We start from the raw sequence: 19,588 nt of genomic DNA, 5'->3' as shown, positions 1-19,588 counted from the left end.
AACCAGGACAGTGATGTAATAGAAATGGTATCTCATAAAGAGTCTTGAGATTTCCAAGAAAAGGCAAGGTTGTATACCTGGGAGACATGGGTTGGAACAGCAAAAGTCCAGTCCTGTGGTATCTAGATTTTAGATTTCAGTAAATTAATAGGGAAAGAGAAAATATAACACTTATGTACTACAAAGACAATGGCTTTTGAGAGGCTACCATTTAAGTATTGCTTAACTCTCTTCAGTTCAACTTGCAGTAGGTTACGTTGTGGGAATGCCGAGTATTCCAAAAGAAGCGTAGCCATGAAGGATAAAGTAAGGAACAGGAATTCTCGACTGCACAGAGACAGGTAATGGGCTACCTGTGTGCTGGAAATACTCTTATATACTTGCAGGCTTTTGCATATATTTTCACCTCAGCATTGGCAAGCTTAAGGAAAATCCCATTGTATAGCTAAATTATGAGATGCTGACATTAAATTGACTTGACCTCTAAAATTGTGTTTTAAAAAACTGCTTACTTAATGCTCTGGGTTCTCTTGAGGAAAGTGATCTCAAATACCACAATAAATAGGTTTACATATTCTAAATGGATTTGGTGAATAGAATTATAAAATAAGTCTACCGTCAGCTTTCTAGCAGCGCTGAAGTATGAGCTTGCGGGAATTTGTATACATCCCAGTATTTGCCAGGGTTACGATCTTCCAGATGCCACAGAAAACGCAGCAGCCAAGCATGGCATGCACAGCAGGGGTGACACTGAACAGCTTATAAGGCTCATTAAAAACCCACAGGAAAAACGGAAAATGACCTAATCTCTCTTCTGGGGGTAGGCATTTGAGAAGGATCAATATTACCTTTGTCAAGACTCAGCATTAAATCTATAGAGATGAGACATGTGACTCGGAGTGCTTCCATCCAGCAGGAGATTACCTCTGTGAAGGCTAGAAAGCTTTCTGAGAACAACTAAGCACCCCAGAGAGCCCCGTCCCTCTGGAATCATAGCTTGGTTCTTTCTTTCTTTCTTTCTTTCTTTCTTTCTTTCTTTCTTTCTTTCTTTCTTTCTTTCTTTCTTTCTTTCTTCCTTCCTTCCTTCCTTCCTTCCTCTCTCTCTCTCTCTCTCTCTCTCTCTCTCTCTCTCTCTCTCTCTCTTTCTTTCTTTCTTTCTTTCTTTCTTTCTCTTTCTCCCTCCCTCCCTCCCTCCCTTCCTCCCTCCCTCCCTCCCTCCCTTCCTTCCTTCCATTTATTTATTTATTTATTTATTTATTTATTTATTTATTTTTACTGATACTAAGACCCATTGACATTTGCCAACTACCATATTAATTAGTCTCATCTCGTTCCTCCAGAGCACACTGACAATCAGAGAGTAAGCCATCTGCGACCTTCCTGTTGCTTCTCACATTCAGGGACTGCGGCAGCTTACATAGAGAGCCCCTGAGGGCTCTGGTGATGACAAACTTTTCTATTAAAAGAAAGTCTATGTTTCTAGTTAGAATTTGAATCAGGGACAAAAATGTGTTAGGCAAAGACAAAGAACTTCTCCTTTATCTTTATAACTAGGGAAACTTTCAGGATAATTAGCTGTAAGATTAGATTTCCTTGGATGAGTTCCCAAGTTTTTGTGATTCTAAGTAGAAGTATCATGTGTTAATATTTCTTAAATCTCTGTTCTGTCCTTTTCATTAGGTCTGTCTGAGCCCTGTGTGGATCCTGAGCTGTGGCATGCAGCTCATCCAAAGTGAGACTTGTGCAAACTCCAGACTGAAAAATGACAAAGTGTAAGTGTGTATATACTTAACTTAGTGAGATAACTCAGGGAATCAAGGATTAAGGGACTATTGCCTGGGCAGAACTCACTTCATATAAAATATAGGTAGCTACAACTCTCTCTGGAGACAGATTAGTTTTTTGAGTCATTTAATTTGTTGAGAGATAACCTTCAGGAGCCTATGCTAAAAGGCTAAATATTAAAATATTGCTAACTTTTAGTCTACACTTTTGAAAACTATTTACTAATTATTAGCTTATGAGTGTTTGCATACTTATAGGTACATGAAGCTCTTTCAAGCAGATCCTGCAGGAGCCAGAAGGGGTTATCAAATCCCCTGCAACTGGGGTTCCTGATGGTTGTGAGCGTCCTTTGTGCTGGGAATTAAATTCCGGTCCTTTGAAGAACAGCAAGTGTTCTTAACTGCTGAGACATCTCTCTAGTTTATAACATTTTCTAAAGATTAAGATGTGTATATCAAGACTGTCCTGATTGTATACATGTGAATGTTTGAGCAAATTGAGTTAAATAAATCATGATTAATTTTTTCACTTGTTTTGTCTTAAGATTTTAAAGTGCATATGTGGCTCAAAGCATTCTACTTCATGACATTCTTGAAAGTTGGGAAGATTTGTACTCAAAGACCATCTTATCTCTGAGTGAGCCAGAGTGCAATTGCAGTACACGGTCCATGCCATTGCAAACCAGAGCTCTCAGCTAAGCAATGGAATGAGAGCCACAGCATAGCTGTAGGATTCACCCAAGGGCAAGAGGGCAGTGTATGAAAGAGAGGCTAGAAAGGACTCCCCGTGAGTTTCCATTCATGTTAGGAGGGAGACGCATTGGTATTGATGGCTTCAACGATAGGTGAGACCTGTCTGCTAAGACCTATTTCTGGAGATGAGAACTTCCAAAAGTGAAGCGAATACAAGGAGAATGTTCGGGAGGCAATAAGGTGGCAGGATTTATGCCGGTGCCCCATCAGGAAGAGACAGGCTTTCCTTAGATATTCATTACTTGTCACTTGATTAAGGAATAATGTTCGCCTTGTGCTGATGGCTGACACAAAGCTTTAAAGGAGACTTATAAAGCCAAAGACTAAGGGTCAAGTAACAGAGGCTGCTGACATGCACTGAGTGATTCTCTAAACACAGCCCACTTCACCATGCTGAATGCTTGTCCCCACTAACTCTATGCAGCCCCCCAAACATGGCCTCATTTGGCTTTCCTGTCTTCAAGTTTGTCAAAGGAAGAGGTACAGAGAAACATTCATCTATTATGATTAAAAGGGAAATAATTACAGTAAATGGAAACAAACACTGACTTCATGATGAACTCAAGTACCCAGTGAACCAACATGTGACATCAGAAAGAGTGGTGGATATTCAATACAACCATCTTCAAACTAAATGTCTATTAAATCCAGCTTGTTGCTATGTGGTCATATGCATCAGGTTTGTCAAATGTTCCAAATATAGAAATCACATTTTGTATCAGTCCTACCATTTTTAAAATATCGTTTGAAATCTTAAAGAAACTATGCCAGAAAAATATGTCCACAGGCCAGATTTGAATGAAGTTCACTCATTGCCATTTGGTTTAAACTCTAAGGTTTGGTCCGATGTAAATATATTGTTGTGGATTTATATATTAAACATTCTTCTCTTGTTCTTAATTCTTTCTTGGCTTAAGGCCTCTGTATATTTCTTTTCCTAAGTAACGGTGTTGTAGTATAAAGAAATTAACCGATAAATCTCAACATTGAAACACATAGAAAATGAGATAAGTTGCTCCTGTCCTCAGTGAAATTTGAAGTACAAAGTTGAGGCAAGACCAAAACACACACACACACACACACACACACACACACACACACACACACACCTCTCTTGCTTACTCTTCTTAGTAACACAAGGGTTTACAACCTGTGGCAGCCTTCTATAAAGGGTGACTGCATGTTTTGTCTGGGGGGTTCTATGAGGCTGTAAGGCAAACCATCTTCTTGTGTTCTTGGAGCCATGGTCACAATATAAAAGATATACAGATAAGGAATATTGTTGTTTTTTTAAAGAAATACCATGGATAAATGAAATGTACAGGGTAGTTCAAACAGCAAATTCAATATTAAACACCTCACATGATTTAGAAATGGAAAATTACACACAGGCTCACTAAAGTCAAGTTTTGTAGATTAATCAAGAGCAAGAGATAGCTCAGTAGGGCACTGAATGGTGTCTTAGCTTTGGTTGTCATTTTTAGACCACAAAGATGAGGGGCCAGTCATCTCTCTGTTCAGCGCTTATACAGGGGATTGATTTATGCTCCTTCTGTAGTGAGTATTTTCAAAATAACAGTCTTATTTAGTGAACACATATTGACTAACTTAGGAAAATACAAGAAAATGTACAAAACTGTTTCTTTGATGATCAATGAAAATTAAATACCGAGTTGATTTCGGACAGAGTGACAATTTTGTTTAAATTCTCTTTGTGATTTAAAGGCGTAATTACAGATCTGAGTTGGATGATTCTCTGCTCTCGTTAGCTCTTTTGGATCCATAATCACAATACAAATGACAGCCTACAAATTGACCAAGACAGAGGAGAGTAGAAAGTTTAACCGCGTATTAAAGATTTCAAATATTAGGCTGGTGCTGAGAGGAGAAGAGCTGTATCTTTAACATTAAAATCAATTTTCACAAATAAAGTGTCTTTCAACATGGATTCGATTCACCGTCCAAAGCCAAAATGTCAAAGTACATCCTTATCCAAGCCAAAATAGAAAATTTGAAATATTTTATGGGAATGGTGTCCTAAGTATTTTATTCAGTTATCCGAAAGTGGGGTAGGATAACACAGAGCTCATTCCTTTGATAAAACTCTTTATTGCAAGGAAGTTCAAGGTTTCTGGTCCCAGCTGCCAATTTGAAGAACAAAATCCTCCAAAGGAAGGAATGGGAAGCTCTACTAGAGCTCACTGCTCTGTGATTCTCCACAAAACAATAAGATTAAAATCGCCTCTCAAGAAAAATTTTTAGTTTCCACTAAAATACAGAAAAATAAATGCTGTCCTATGTTTTGATATATTTTTAGTAAGAGAATATGTTTTTACAAAGCCAACAATAAAAATAAAAATTTTAACACATTACTTATAAATGAACCCATTTCATTATGGAAAGAGATATTTGTATCTGTTATGAGAATGTTATGTGGAGTGTTTTTATAATTAATATGTTTATTAAAGTTTAAAACGTTCTGTGAATGAATGCTCTTTATTCTCAAGAACTCACTGAAAATGAACACAGAAGCATTTATGTTTCTGACTTTGTCAAATACTGGGAACTAGAAGGGAAGACGTTTCTAAACCCAAAGCACTGCATTCTGCTGAGTACTAAACATGGCAGTGGCATTGTTGACATGTAGCATATGCTCCAAAAACAAAAATGAATTCAAAATTTCTGTTTATGCAACATGCCTAATTGTCATCTGCTGTTAACTTGGAGTCCGTATTGATTTTGACCAGACTTTTACTTCCATGTGAATGTCAAGGACGCCATTATCCTGTTACGGACAGTCTGATTGTCACAATTGGCTAGCCCAGCTAGACACAAGAAAGTGCAGACCTTCAGAGTCCTGATTTTCTGAAGAATCTTTTAGTACACAATTCACTGTTTATTGCTTGGTAGTTTTTCTTGCTAACTGGAGTGGGAAGTCTTAGGGAGTAGCATGATTCAGATACTATTTTGATCCTAATATGGGACCCCCCTGGGATGTGAAGTCTGCCCTGACTAGGAGGAGAATGTAGAACAATTTCAGAGAGGTTAATCCACTGGCATAAATTGTGAGTTGAATTTTCATAGTATCTCAGAGACGAATTTATCACTCTGATTTCATGAAAAATTTATCTTTTAATTATTTTATATACAAATGATTTCTGAGTGTCAGGGCAGAACAGTTGATTTATGATGATATAATATAAAAAGGTAAACATTTAGCTTTAAAATTAGCTCAGTGGAGAGGAACACTCCATGTCCAAAGGTCTAGCACTAGATTGTTTTTATGCATTCCTTTCTGTGGTCAACTTATTTTGTTCAGCTGCTCTTGTTTATCATAGCATACTGTGCCATGCTGTACTGTATCATACTGTGCCATAGCATAATTTACTGTGCCATACCGTACTGTGCTGTACCATATTGCCCCGAACCATACCATACTGTGCCATCCTGTACTGCATCATCTGTACTATACCTTACTGTCCTGCACCATACCATACTGTGCCATACTGAACAGTACCATACTCTGTCTTAATGCACTGTATCATATTGTACTATACCTTACTGACTGTACTCTACTACATCACACTGCACTGTACCACAGTGTACTACTGATCCATACTGTGCCATACTGTACTGTGTCATATTGCACTGTACCATACTTACTGTGTCATACCATAATATGTACTTTGTACTGTATGATACTGGGCCATAATGTACTATGTCAATTTGCACTATGTCATACTACACTGTACCATACTGTACTGTACCATACCGTGCCATATTGTACTGTGTCCTATTATATGGTACCATACTGTGCCATACCATACTATGCCATACTGCACTGTACCATACTTACTGTGTCATACTATACTATGCTGTAGTATACTGTACCATACAGTACCACAATGGACTGTGTCATACTGCACTGTGCCATACTGAACTGGTCCATACTGTACTGTACCATACCATACTGTGCTATACTGTACTGTATTGTTGCTCTTTATTCACATATGACCTCAATTTCTATTGTGAGAATACAACTCTCTGAATGCCAAAAAAAAAAAAAAAAAAAAAGAAAGTGCAGACCTTTAGCGTTGAGATGATTGGTGTATTCTGAGCATAGGAAGTTGATCCATCCTGTTTGTGTTGAATATTGACCAGCCTACATAGCTGTAATGTCCATACATGAAAAGAAATAACCTTTACATGTCACCACAAAGATGAGACAGCAGAAAGTTCAAATAGTATAATAATGCATTTCCCCTGGGTCTAAAAAACAAATGTCACTATGACCTAATAAGTCATTTAAAACTATACTAACATGTGACATCCAAACCGGAGCTCTTCTTCACTATGTGAGTATTGATAATGCAATGTATCTGTCAAGCTTTATTAGAATTCCACAGTGTACTTATATTACATCAGGGAATGTCCTTGTCACTTTGAATCTTGGAAGATGGGACAATAAATGAGATATCCTTGAACTTTCTAAGTTTGGCCAGTGATATCACATACATGGGGTCACCTCCCTTTCACAAGCCAAATCTGCTTTATATGGGGACTTAATTACAGAACTGCATGCTTCCTAGAGCTTTCTTGGAGGAATTACATACATGCATTTAGAGACAAATACCCAAGAATAGAGGAAGCATTGAGGCCAGGAGAAACTCTCAGATTCATTTATTTTTTTTCATGAAGTCATTTTTCAAAGACTTGTTGAGTTACAGCCTGGGATCTTTATCCTCTTGGCTTTAAAAAAAATTGTGATGTACTTTAATTGGCAACCAGCGGATGTTCCCCCATTAGTTACAAAGATATCTTTGTCTGTTTGTAGCACACATTTCCCATTGCCCCAGAGGAGTTCTTAGATTCTGGGGCATAGGCAAACAGCAGACATGCCACTCAAGTTGGCTATACTGAGTTCATCGTGGTTGTAAATACAGACATTATATCCTGGGGGTAAACCCTGGGCACTGAAAAACAGTAAAGAAAAATTGAATTCAGAAAAGGTAAAAATCCAAATGCACGATTGAAATCTGCCAAAGCTGAAAGGTTACCCCGTGTTCACATTGTTCCATAACAGCGCATCTCAAACTAAGCATGTGGTTCAATATAGTTTCAGAATCTTTGATGAAGAATTTAATGTTTCCAAATATGGCAAGGCTGGATATGTGATCCTACAGACCAAACCGTAATAGAGTTCCCTCTTAAAGACATGCAGTTTGTGAGTTAAACGGTACTCTACTGATGGTCCTTGCCTGACACAGAAATAGGAAGTTGGGACAGTGATTTTAAAAATACTTACAATTTTCCCCATTGCAGAATAGGACTTTTCTGTTCACAGGCATTTGCTAGTCTGTGATCCTTAGTTTACCGGCCACTGCCAGATGCCATTAGTGTCTCAGCCAGTGAAGCCGCTTCTTTCCTGCTAGGCTTAATTAATGTTCTCATGGCCAAGCCTATTTCCTGCCTTTTTTACTTAACCACTGATTCATTTGAATACACCAATATTTTCAAATCCTCTCTGTGTTTACCTTCAGGAGGGCACCCGTTATAGGTCTTTGAATTTGTTTTTCTGTTCAGAATCCTCTTCAAATACAGAAAGATCGGGTAGTTTGTCTGCTCCTTGTCTCTTTTTTCCCCCTCGTTATATGTGACTGTGCTTTACAAATAAGCGTTTGTATCTTGGTTGGTAGTTCTCACAATCATCAGCTCAATGTCCTTGCTAAATGGAAACAAACACTGTCCCCAAAACCTGCTTGACACGGGGCTGCATTCTACCTACTGGCTGGGGAGTTTGTGTTTTTCTAGAGGGACTTCCCATCTTGATCCACACCAGATTGGATCTAGAACTCACTGCCACTCAGCTGGTAAGTCTTAAGAGCTTCCCAACCTGAATCTAAAGAATTGATAGTTCACCATGTTTATATTCTATAGGGAACATTTTCTCAAAAAAAAATGTATACATTATTGTCTTTTGAAAAACTGTTGCTTGTGTCAAGATCTTGAGAGTCCTAAAGAGAAGAAATGATGCTCACACCATATGACTCAAACCTACCTCTTAGCTTCATCTCCAGAACCCTATGGCCTGCAGCCCTGTCAGGGAAGAGTTAGCCTATTACTCCCTTGGAATGTGAAGCTTCATTTTTATATTCATATCTACTTTATGCTTTCTTGCTTTCTCCAAGTTCCCAAGACACATCTATTTTTCCCGGATGACATAATATTTTACCTGAATCTCATTGTTGTTAGAATTATGACACTTCCTTAAGGGCCAGGCCATTCATTTTCATTCCGTGTTGGTCATATTAGTAGTACATGGAGGTGATCTGTATGTTTTTGCTGTTCAAAAGCATCTGAATGAGTGTGTGTGTGTGTGTGTGTGTGTGTGTGTGTGTGTGAGAGAGAGAGAGAGAGAGAGAGAGAGAGATGCTTGCTATGGGACATGTGTCAAAATAGGGGGACAAGTTTTGAGACTCAGTTCTTTCCCAGGGGATGGGACCCATGTCTTCAGGTATGGTAGAAGGTACTATTACCTACTGAACCATTCTTCAGTCCCTAAAATAAGTTGCTCAGGCAGAGTAGATTTGTATAAAATCACTGGTGAGCTATATAATTTTAACTCGCAAGTCCCACTTAGATATCTAGGCTTATCTCTTCCTAGCCATTGCTTTGTACTTCAAGATTTAGGATGCCACAAGCTTGAATCCCATCATTTGAAGCATCCCTTCACATCTCTGCAGCACTGCTCAGCTTCTGCCTGGGCTGAAAGCATCCTTACCACCCAAAGTGCTCTTATCATCTACCAAACAACAGCGACATATTCTTCATCGTGTGAGTTACAAGCTCAGAGTACACTCAGTTCTTCTCTACTCCTAAAACACTTACTGCTCTGTATTCTCAGGATATAAAAATTGTTTTCATTTCTTATTCTCTCATTAGTAGTTGCAAGCACATTAATTAGCTTAATCCTTAGAGCTCAAGAAAACAAAATTGCTTACCATATAAAACACACCAAGCAAAGGTTTACTGAGAAAAATCTTTAACGTGGTTGTAGTTTCATAAAGATCAGACAAATGGAAGGTTACTGTAATCATCCATCTAAAAGTGTAAGAAGGAGAACTTTACGGCTGCTAGGGGCAGGAGAGAAAGAGCCAATTCCCAAGCTTTTCCTATTCATGGTCGCATCATTCACTCTTCAAAATGAGTAAAAGGCTAAAAATGCATTCATCAGAAAGAAAGGAGCCCATTTGAATGGAATTATAATAGTAATATAACTTTAAAATCAAATAACATAACTCAAGCGTAAGTTATTAAAAATAGAGATAGCCCCAAAAGAATGAGAAGGCGGGACATGCACATAGCTTTTAATGGATTGAAATTAACGTTCATTGGCTCCATTCTTTACGTCCCTACCTTGGTCACTTTCCAATTCTGCATCTCCTTGGTTATACATCTTTCAAGAAACCTTAAAATTAGTAAGGGATAGAATGACTTTCGTAGAAGCAATCAAGTTCTTTTAATCAGAATCTGCCTTTTCTCTTTCTTTGCTAGACTCCAGAGTAGTGTCTCCTATTTGCAATTAGTAAAGGGGAATTTGATACTTTTCATGACACCTATAGTTTCTTCTCCTGTGATTTCTAAAGCGAGTCACAGAAGTTGGGACATAGGAAAACCATCCATTTCCATTGCTTTAATAAGCCATGCTGATGCTGTGCTTCTTAATACTAATGACATTGTTTTAAGAAAGGATCTCTTGGAGCCCAGGAAGTTTTCACACTTGCTATGTAGATGAGAATGACCCTGGAGTGCTCAGACTTCCAGCCTCTGCTTCCAAAGTGTTCCATTACAGATGTGCACTACCTCACCTAGGCTTTCTTACTATTTTATTATGAAATTATGTGTTAACCAAGTGCAAAGCACCTTCCAAATATAATATCCAATATCCACAAACCATCATATGATCTCAAGGGCAAAAAGCTTATATTGCCTTCAACGTTGAAATAGAAGAAAAGTGGAACTGGGGTAGAGACTGGAGCGGACAGGGAGGGACAAAGGGAGTAGGTCTGGGGGAGAGATTGGAGGAGGTAGGGAGGTGTGGAAGGATGGAAATTGCAGTTAGGATGTAATGTTTGAGAGAAGATAAAAGCATTATTGATAATTTCAAAAGGTACACCTATTCCATATAACACGAGGTATTATTGGTCCGTTGGGTAAGCACTGTTTTCAGAAGCAAATACACAAATCACAAAGGAACTGTGAAGAGGACTCATCCATTCAAGGGCTGTTTGTAGTCCTCTTCAGTTCCAGAAAATGTCTCAGAATCAACTCTAATCAAAACATCACCACAGAAGGAAGAGGATTAATAATTCAGATGCTATTTTGTGTCTTATTTTATATTTAAAAAATTTCCAAACTGCTGATTATTATCAGCAGAGTACAATCTCCCCCGTGAATGTGTGGAATGGGTTTCCACCATGATCAGAGAGGCCTGACGAGATGTTCACTGTGGTAGAGGATTCACTTCCTCGTCCTCAAGTCTACAAGCGCAGCGTGTCAGGAAATACAGTCCTTCTGAAGCCTAGAGCTGAGCCTGCCTTTTGCAGTGAAGAAAGAAAAGATGGGATAGAGGGATGAGAGTATTTGTCAATACTTCACCAAAATCCCTCAAATACATTTCTAATATCATCTGCCAGTGGAGCGTGTGATCTGGTTGGCAGAGACGGAGGGACTCTAGGTCCTCTGTAACTTTATAATCTTTCCTTCCATTCAGGTGTGCAATGGTTTTCAGCTCTGCTATTGACTCAATGTTCATAAAATAAATCCATGATAGGACTTGCACAGTCACTGTGACTGCTCTTGGTACAATGTTCAGCTTTTAACTACCAAAAAAAATTGTGTCTGTGGTGGTGGTGGTGGTGATGTTGGTGGTGGTGGTGGTGGTGGTGGTGGTGGTGGTGGTGGTGGTGGTGATGGTGGTGGTGGTGGTGGTGGTGGTGATGGTGGTGATGGTGGTGGTGGTGGTGGTGATGGTGGTGGTGATGGTGGTGGTGGTGGTGGTGGTGGTGGTGTTGGTGGTGGTGGTGATGGTGGTGTTGGTGGTGGTGGTGGTGGTGGTGGTAGTGCCCTGGCCTATGCTTATACCTCCGATGGTGCAACTGTGTGCCTGGGCAGGGGGACAATCATGGATGATATTCCTAAAGCATCGTCCACAGATCTATTTACTTAGTTTGGTTGAGATACTGTTTCTCACTAGTGTGGAACTCACTAAGTAGGTTAGGCTGGCTGTTCAGTGAGCCTCAGAGGACTCCTGCCTCTCACTGTGTTTCTGTACTGACATTGCAGTCATATGCAACCATATCCATCTTCCTCCCTTTCTGTCTCTTTCTCTCTCTCTCCTCTCTCTTTCCTCTCTCTCTCTCTCTCTCTCTCTCTCTCTCTCTCTCTCTCTATCTCTCTGTCTCTGCCTTTCTCATCTCTCTCTGTTTGTGTGTATGTGTGTGTCTGTGTATCTGTGTCTGTATGTAGTAGACTTCTGGGGATCGAACTAAGGTTCTTTTTTTTTCTTTTCTTTTCTTTTTAATATATATTTCTTATTACGTATTTTCCTCAATTACATTTCCAATGCTATCCCAAAAGTCCCCCATACCCCCCCACTCCCCTACCCACCCAATCCCCACTTTTTGGCCCTGGTGATCCCCTGTACTAGGGCATATAAAGTTTGCGTGTCCAATGGGCCTCTCTTTCCAGTGATGGCCTACTAGGCCATCTTTTGATACATATGCAGCTAGAGTCAAGAGCTCTGGGGTACTGGTTAGTTCATGATGTTGTTGCACCTACAGGGTTGCAGATCTCTTTAGCTCCTTGGATACTTTCTCTAGCTCCTCCATTGGGGGCCCTGTGATCCATCCAATAGTTGACTGTGAGCATCCATTTCTGTGTTTGCTAGGCCCCAGCATAGTCTCACAAGAGACAGCTATATCAGGGTCCTTTCAGCAAATGCTTGCTAGTGTATGCTATGGTGTCATTATTTGGAGGCTAATTATGGGATGGATCCCTGGATATGGCAGTCTCTAGATGGTCCATCCTTTTGTCTTAGCTCCAAACTTTGTCTCTGTAACTCCTTCCATGGGTGATTGTTTAAACTTGTAAATACTTTGCTAACTGACCTACGTGCCTGGCTAGGATGGTACTTGTATTAAAGAAATGAGACAAAGTCAGGTCTTCTTGTTTGTAAATGACACTATTGTGGAAAAAGCAAGACACCAGAGTAATCCCCATATTTGCCTCTGTGATGACTGATAGAAACTTCATGTAACCTGCCATTCAGCTAAGATCTCTGTTAGGAAACCCTGTGTAATGTGCACAATCCCGGCAAAGCGTGTAGAGCAGCTGTTAGCACCCGTGTTTCTGCCCAATAATGGGTCTACATAAAAGGATAAGAACAGCTCTTTAGCACAGTTAGAATGTTGAAAAACTAGTCTGCATCCATTGCTTTAATGTAGTAAATGCTACATTATCAAAGCTGGTTTATACATTTATCTTTAGAGCCTTGCCTGCTATATCCACCGAACATTATTAAGTATAATCTAGAGAAGGATTTGCAAATTAAGGGGAGTGAGGTTGGTGAGGGGAAAATTTATGCCTCCATTCCTAGCTCACTGATGACACGTACAGGTAAAAAGAATCATAATGGGACAACTGGTAAATAACTTTTACGGTTATTTATTTGCTAGGATAATCTTACACACATGTGCTACATGGAGATACCTGTTTGGGCCCCCTATATTGTACCCAGCTTGAAGATGGCTAGAGATAACTTCGAGAGCTCCTATGGATCTCTACTTGCTCTATGATACCACATCATTTATTCCATTGTATGGTTTTCTCTTTCCATGAAGTTTCTGAATTTATATTTTTATTCTGAATTTATATGTTATAAATCTCCTGAACAGTATTGCTTACCTTCCTATTGTTTGATCTCTGCATACGTGGTATGTCATCTATGGTGATGTGGGCGTTTTCTTCTTGAAATGAGATATGTGTTTTCCCATTGGGAGTGAGGAGCAGTTCTCTTCCTTCTGTGCCCCACATGACTCCACCATGTGGGGAGGCCACTGTTCACATTGTATAGGTGATTGAGATGTTTCTTACTACGTGTTTGCTCAAAATTATTTTTTAATTTTTTCTACATGTCTCCTCGGACACATATGCAGAATTCCTCTAGGGAAGAACTGTGGGCATATAAAAAGGATGTGTTCGACTAGACAGGTGTTTTCAATTTGTTTAGCTGAAGTAAGGGTGTTATATTCAGCGCAGAAAAGAATGACAGATCCCAAACACTTCATGTTTTGGCAATTCTTGTCATACTCAAAACTGGAAATTTATATAGAAAATGAATCCTAGCTCACTGGTCATAGCTATTCATTGGAGAATCCGATGATGCGTCATCTAGAGCTTCAGCTGTAGTCAAAAATAAATTTGCCAAATTCTAAGGCTAGGAAAAGCATCATTTGTATCTGCAAAGTGGCAAGCCCAAGTTAAAAAAAAATTCTGTTGAGGATCACAAATTAATCTTCCACTCTTTGCAAAGAAATTTCCCCATTATGTTGTCAAAATATTTGTCTTCTGTTCCGGTGTTTTGCCAAAGAAGTACATTTTCCAGTCAAAACAATTAATTAAAAGCTATTAATGGTGCCTTCAAACACTTAAGTTGTCACTGAAAATAAAATGAGACACTAGAGAAACTGGATTCCCAAAACACTATGACGAGAGTAGCCCGATGCCTCCTGAGAACTTTTCCCTGAATCGTGAAACTTCTGCCACCATACAACCAGCTCCAAACCCTTTCTTTAGCAGAGCATGGAGACATCTCAGATCTATACCAGACTTACACTTCAGCCTCAATTCTTTCTTTCCCTCCCAATGTAGTTAACCTTTGTAATATTGTACAAAGTGGTTGAAGATCAATTATAGAACAAATGGATACATTTCTCCTTTTAATAAAAGAAAATGAAATATAACAAAAATATAATTGGACACATTTAAAAAACTACACACACATAGCAGTTGGACAAAGCAAATTGGCATATAGGAAAGAAAGCAAAGGAAGTCCTGTGAATCGGAAAGTTGCCCATTTGAGCACTTGGGAATTAGTAGATACATTTTAAACCTACTATAGATTATCTGGAAAGTATGGGAAAAAGTGAAAACCCTACAATACTTGCCTCATAAATTGCTTGATAGAAATTGCTCAGCTTCTTTGAAGTGAAGTTCTAACTTTTGTATATCCAACTATTACCTACATTCCCATCTATGGTTAAATATCAGCTTATATTTTATCTCCAACCTAGGTCAGTCAGGCTGAGATCTGTAAAGAATAGTTATGTTTTATATTATATGAACCACAATCTACATTCCAAACCTCTGCAGTTGTTGCTTAGAGAAAAAAAAAATGGTTTGTGGGCTACAACTTTTATGAATTCTTAAAATATCTGAAGGTAGCTTTCTACTCAGGGTTGGTGCCTAATGCCCTTCATCATAAAGAGAGACATTTTAGAGTTTGGTAAACAGAGACTCCAGAGGACACCTTTCTGTGAAAGACTGAGAAAAGAACCCTGCACAGTTATTAGTGCTAACATCTGAGAAACAAGTAAAAATAGTCAGTAGACAACCTTCCCTTTGGCTCCTTAGTTTCTTTACAGAAAAATGAATATTTTCTTATCTACTTGGAACCTTTACAGATCATGATAGACCAGTCCAAATGGTATTCACATTCAGGCAGAATCAGCACAAATAAGCAGAATACTGTACACACCGAGTGCACACACTGAGTGTACACACTGATCCATGTTTCTTAGCTCATACTTCATATGGACACTTCAAACTTTAACAAAGCTGATAGCCTCAGTGACCTTAATGGATTGAATAATAATGTAATTAAAGAGATATCTTTGTTAGGGCATATAGGATATACTTTGTGTTTCTGTACTTCCTTATATTTAAAAGATCATAGCTGGGAATAACACATCTTCTTGGAATCCCACGTGACTGCCTTTCTATTAAACTACTTCTAAAAAACTTGTTCCTTCAATAGGTCAAATATTGTTGATATCAAAAAAAAAACTCAAAAAACCAAAAAAACAAACAAACAAAAACCGCTGCATTAAACATCCTTGCCGTATGACCTTTATATCATTGCATCCTTGTTAAAAATATCACTTTAAAAGCATTTTTTAAAAAAATGCTTCCATATGTTATAACATTTTAGAAACTGATAATTTTATAAAAGGGAATTGCCAGGAATTTTACAAGTCATTCCATAGACTTCTGTGTATGCCAAAATGTAAACAATGAGAAAGAAAGGGGTTGGGGTGGGGCTGGAGAGATGGCTTAGAGGTTAAAAGCCCTGGATGGACTTACAGAAGTCCCGAGTTCAATTCCTAGCAACCATGAGGTAGCTTTTAACCATCTATAAGGGGATCTGGTGTCCTCTCCTTGACTGAAGGTATACATGCAGACAGAACACTGTTTACATAATAAATAAATCTTTGAAAGAGAAAAGGGAAGGAAGGAAGGAAGGAAGGAAGGAAGGAAGGAAGGAAGGAAGGAAGGGTAACAATAAGAAAAGTATTTCTGAGAAGTTCTTTAAAAAAAAGAAAAGAAAAGAAAAGAAAAGAAAAGAAAAGAAAAGAAAAAGAAAAAAACCCACCAAACCTCCATGGCTCTTGGCCACAGACCTGCAATAAAAAATACTGTTTGGCAATAATTTCTGTACAAATATGACCTTCTTTAAGAGACATAATCCCAGCCTCCTTTTATATATTGTTTCCTCTTTACTTCTTATATGAATCATCTTTTAGGCTATGTGCAGCGCTGACCTCATAAATGGGCAGGCCCACCTCATAAGAGCAGTTAAATGTCAAGGCCGAGCTTAAACAAAAGCAGATATGCGCCACGGAGGAAACGCTCCACCTGGAAAGCCAATAGCCCAGAAGCATTTCTTGCATTAAAGGTTTACAGACAATATCCTCAAGGAAGGGCCCCAAAGTGGATTAGTGATTTATCTTTTTCATAAGTCGAACTTGACACACAGCGTGGAATTACAAAGATAACAGACAACCCACGGGACCTCGGGGCAGAACCTACACTTTGTATCCATTAGCCCTCCACAGGTGCCAGGCAGGGGCCTCCATTTTCACCATTAAGGAGCCCTACCACACTGATAAATAAGAGATGGCAAGTGCCCTTTATCCTGTTCCTACTTTCAGCATCTTTGGAGACCCTGTCCTTTGTTTACCGGAGAGGATCATCCTGTAACTATTTATCATTCCCAACACTTTGATGTGCTGGTACTAGCTGTAAGCCGTCTTGCTTAAACAGCATCACCCATGAAAACTCACCTACATTGATGATAATATTTACATTAATTGCCAAACCGTATGGAATGGCTTGGCATTCCTTTACAAAGGTTTCCTTTAAGAATAGAGATCACTGGGATTGAGAATTTTTGCCTTAATTTGTTTTATAAACCTTATTTTTTAAGGAAACGAGGAAGACCAAGTAGAGAGACAGCATGCTCTAAGTTACCTTGGAAACTCGGTTGGCAACCTCTCTGCCCACTGTCAGGCCCTGGACAAAGGTGCGAGCCGCGATGAAGGCGCGGGTGACCTGAATCTTCAGTTTCCGTGGCACGTCTCCAAATGGCTTCAGCTGGTCTGTGTACTTGCTTACACACTCCAGGTAGTCCTCGCTGAAGTGATACTGAGGGTTAATCAGCTGGAACATCCTCTCCAGGAGCCGAGCCCAGAAGTCATTGAGCATCTCTTCCAGGTTGACGTTACCCCCTGTGTAGTACCGCTTTAGCTCAGTGAAGAGGTCCTGGAATACCTCTGAATTCTGCATGTACAGCATCCCGTAGGTCCGGACAAACATGTCATTTAGGGACTTTTCTGCGTTTTCCAGCAGCTCTCGGAAAAACTCTGAGGAGCAAATAAGAAACGGTCATAAGCAAACGGATTACCTGTAGAAAACCTAAGATCACAACTTATGTTAATAACCATAACTACTTTTAGATTTGTTTCTTTGGTGGTGTTTATTTGGTTTTCTTTATTTGATGGAGACTCAAACCTAGGTCCTCGCATATGGTAGGCAAGTGCTCTACTGCTGAGCGGCATTCTTCGTTCCACCTGAGCACTCTGAACGCACAGCTGTTCAGGCAAAACAATCCTATGATTAAGTCATTAACAGAACATTGAGAGCAATGAACTTGATTTACATATGTTATTTTCTACTACACAAGGAACTCATAAGACCCCATGATTTCTAGTTTAAAACACATCATTTAATATTAGGAGACTACCAATTAATGCCTTTCTAAAAATAACTCAATTAATCTTCCAAGTATTAAATTTTAGGAAAAAAAATCTCATGATGTGTTTTGCCCGTGTGATGGGCACAGGTTCATCATTAACATAAGAGCAAATGCATACTGATAAAGACATTTCCTCCCCTCCCCCAGCACTGTCTGTAGCAGTAGGTTACAACTCACTTAAACTGATTGTGTTTGGAAAGGGGTATGGTCAAAGTAATGCCAATTAATCAACTGAAAATGTCCAGAAACCCATGAGATTAAGTCGCTTAAATATAAGGCTGTAAAGAATATAACGAAGATGGCCATAATGATCAAAGGGGCCATTGGATAGCTTGGGTTATCTTTATAAATATAAACTATCATTTTATAAAGCTAAATATTGACAGCTGGGCTTTCAGATTTGGAGTTCTTTAATGGAAAGTGTACGTCTTCCTACACTCATGTTAATGTTTCTAAATTTGCGGATACCCTCACTTCTCCTGAAATGGGAATTACAGGTAGTGGACACAGCCAGCCTGGCTGGTGTCCCTTCAGGGTATCTAAAGAGGCCGTTCATGCTCACCAGAGATACACAAGCACAGAAGTCCTTCAAGAATCAGCTCCCGGGGAAACCGACTCTAAGGTTTTCATCCCATTTTCACGGTGTAATTGGGTGAAAAGGGGCGAAGATGAGAAGATCCTTTGAGTTTAGCAGTTCATGTTTCCAACAGCACCGCGACTGTGCCACACCTCATCTCTTTCTGTACCTGGGAGCTGTGTCCTTCCTTATAAGTGCAAGGACAAATGAAGGCCCACAGATTTCAAGGACTCCAAGGAGAAACTAGAAAACAACACTTCTTCATGAGCCCTGGGCAATTCTTCCCAAGCATGTGAAGGAAAGTCGGCGAAGCCTCCTCTGCCGCGTCTCTAGGAACTAATTTGATTTTTCTCAGAAGGTGGCTGAGTGAGTGTTTGAGTCTAGACGTCCCACTCAGATTTATATGAAATCGACATCTTCTAGATAATTAACCCATGTCCATACTGATCATACCTATTTCATGCAGTTTCAAACTAGGACAAAACAACAGCGTTTACAGAGAATGCTATTGACTTGACTTTCACGGAGAAGGAATGCTTTTGGTTTTTTTATTGGTATTTTTATTTTAAAAAGATTAACTATTTATAAAATATACATAATTGGGAAACTGCTTCCTGGCCCTACAAACATTAACAAAGAATGATGATTGCAATAGAATTTTTTTTATCAATTTAAAGATTTTAATAAAGAGATAATTTTCCCTAATTTGTAATTTATTTCCCTACAGCTTTAGTTTCTTCATGTTACTGCCCAGAAGTGTAGACATCCTGTTTGTCACAGATGTATCAACATTTAAGAAGTTATTTAATCTTAATGGCTGACAGAAAGTGTGTAGTTTTTCTTCAAGCTAGAAAATATATTTTTATTTGTTCCCCAAAAGTAAAATTGCCTGACATACTACTAAGCCTCTATAATGGAAAATTAATATTTCTGGTTTGATCAGGACATATTAGATGATTCATTAAATATTATACTACAAACATATATACTGGTATATTAACCAAAAATATTTAAAAAAAACTGTTTTAGAAAAGGAAAATGAAACCGCCCCGATTTAATGATTATGCAGTATACATAGGGATCAAATGATCAGCGTACCCA

At 38.9% G+C, this 19,588-nt stretch overlaps 1 protein-coding gene across 3 annotated transcripts in view; it reads right to left on the bottom strand.

Annotated features, from left to right (window-relative positions):
- Gpc6 (glypican 6) overlaps window positions 1-19,588 on the bottom strand; it is a 1,054,610-nt gene that overhangs the window by 526,360 nt on the left and 508,662 nt on the right. For all 3 annotated transcript variants that reach the window (XM_006518929.4, NM_001079844.2, NM_011821.3), the window contains exon 3: window positions 17,127-17,518. In XM_006518929.4, coding sequence (XP_006518992.1) covers window positions 17,127-17,518 — 392 coding nt within the window. The remainder of the gene's footprint in view (window positions 1-17,126; window positions 17,519-19,588) is intronic.

Source organism: Mus musculus, chromosome 14, assembly GCF_000001635.26.
Source record: "Mus musculus strain C57BL/6J chromosome 14, GRCm38.p6 C57BL/6J".
In the NCBI taxonomy this organism is placed as follows: Eukaryota; Metazoa; Chordata; class Mammalia; order Rodentia; family Muridae; genus Mus; species Mus musculus.
The sequence above is the reverse complement of the archived record's forward strand: the minus strand, read 5'-3'. Positions and strand labels throughout refer to the sequence as shown.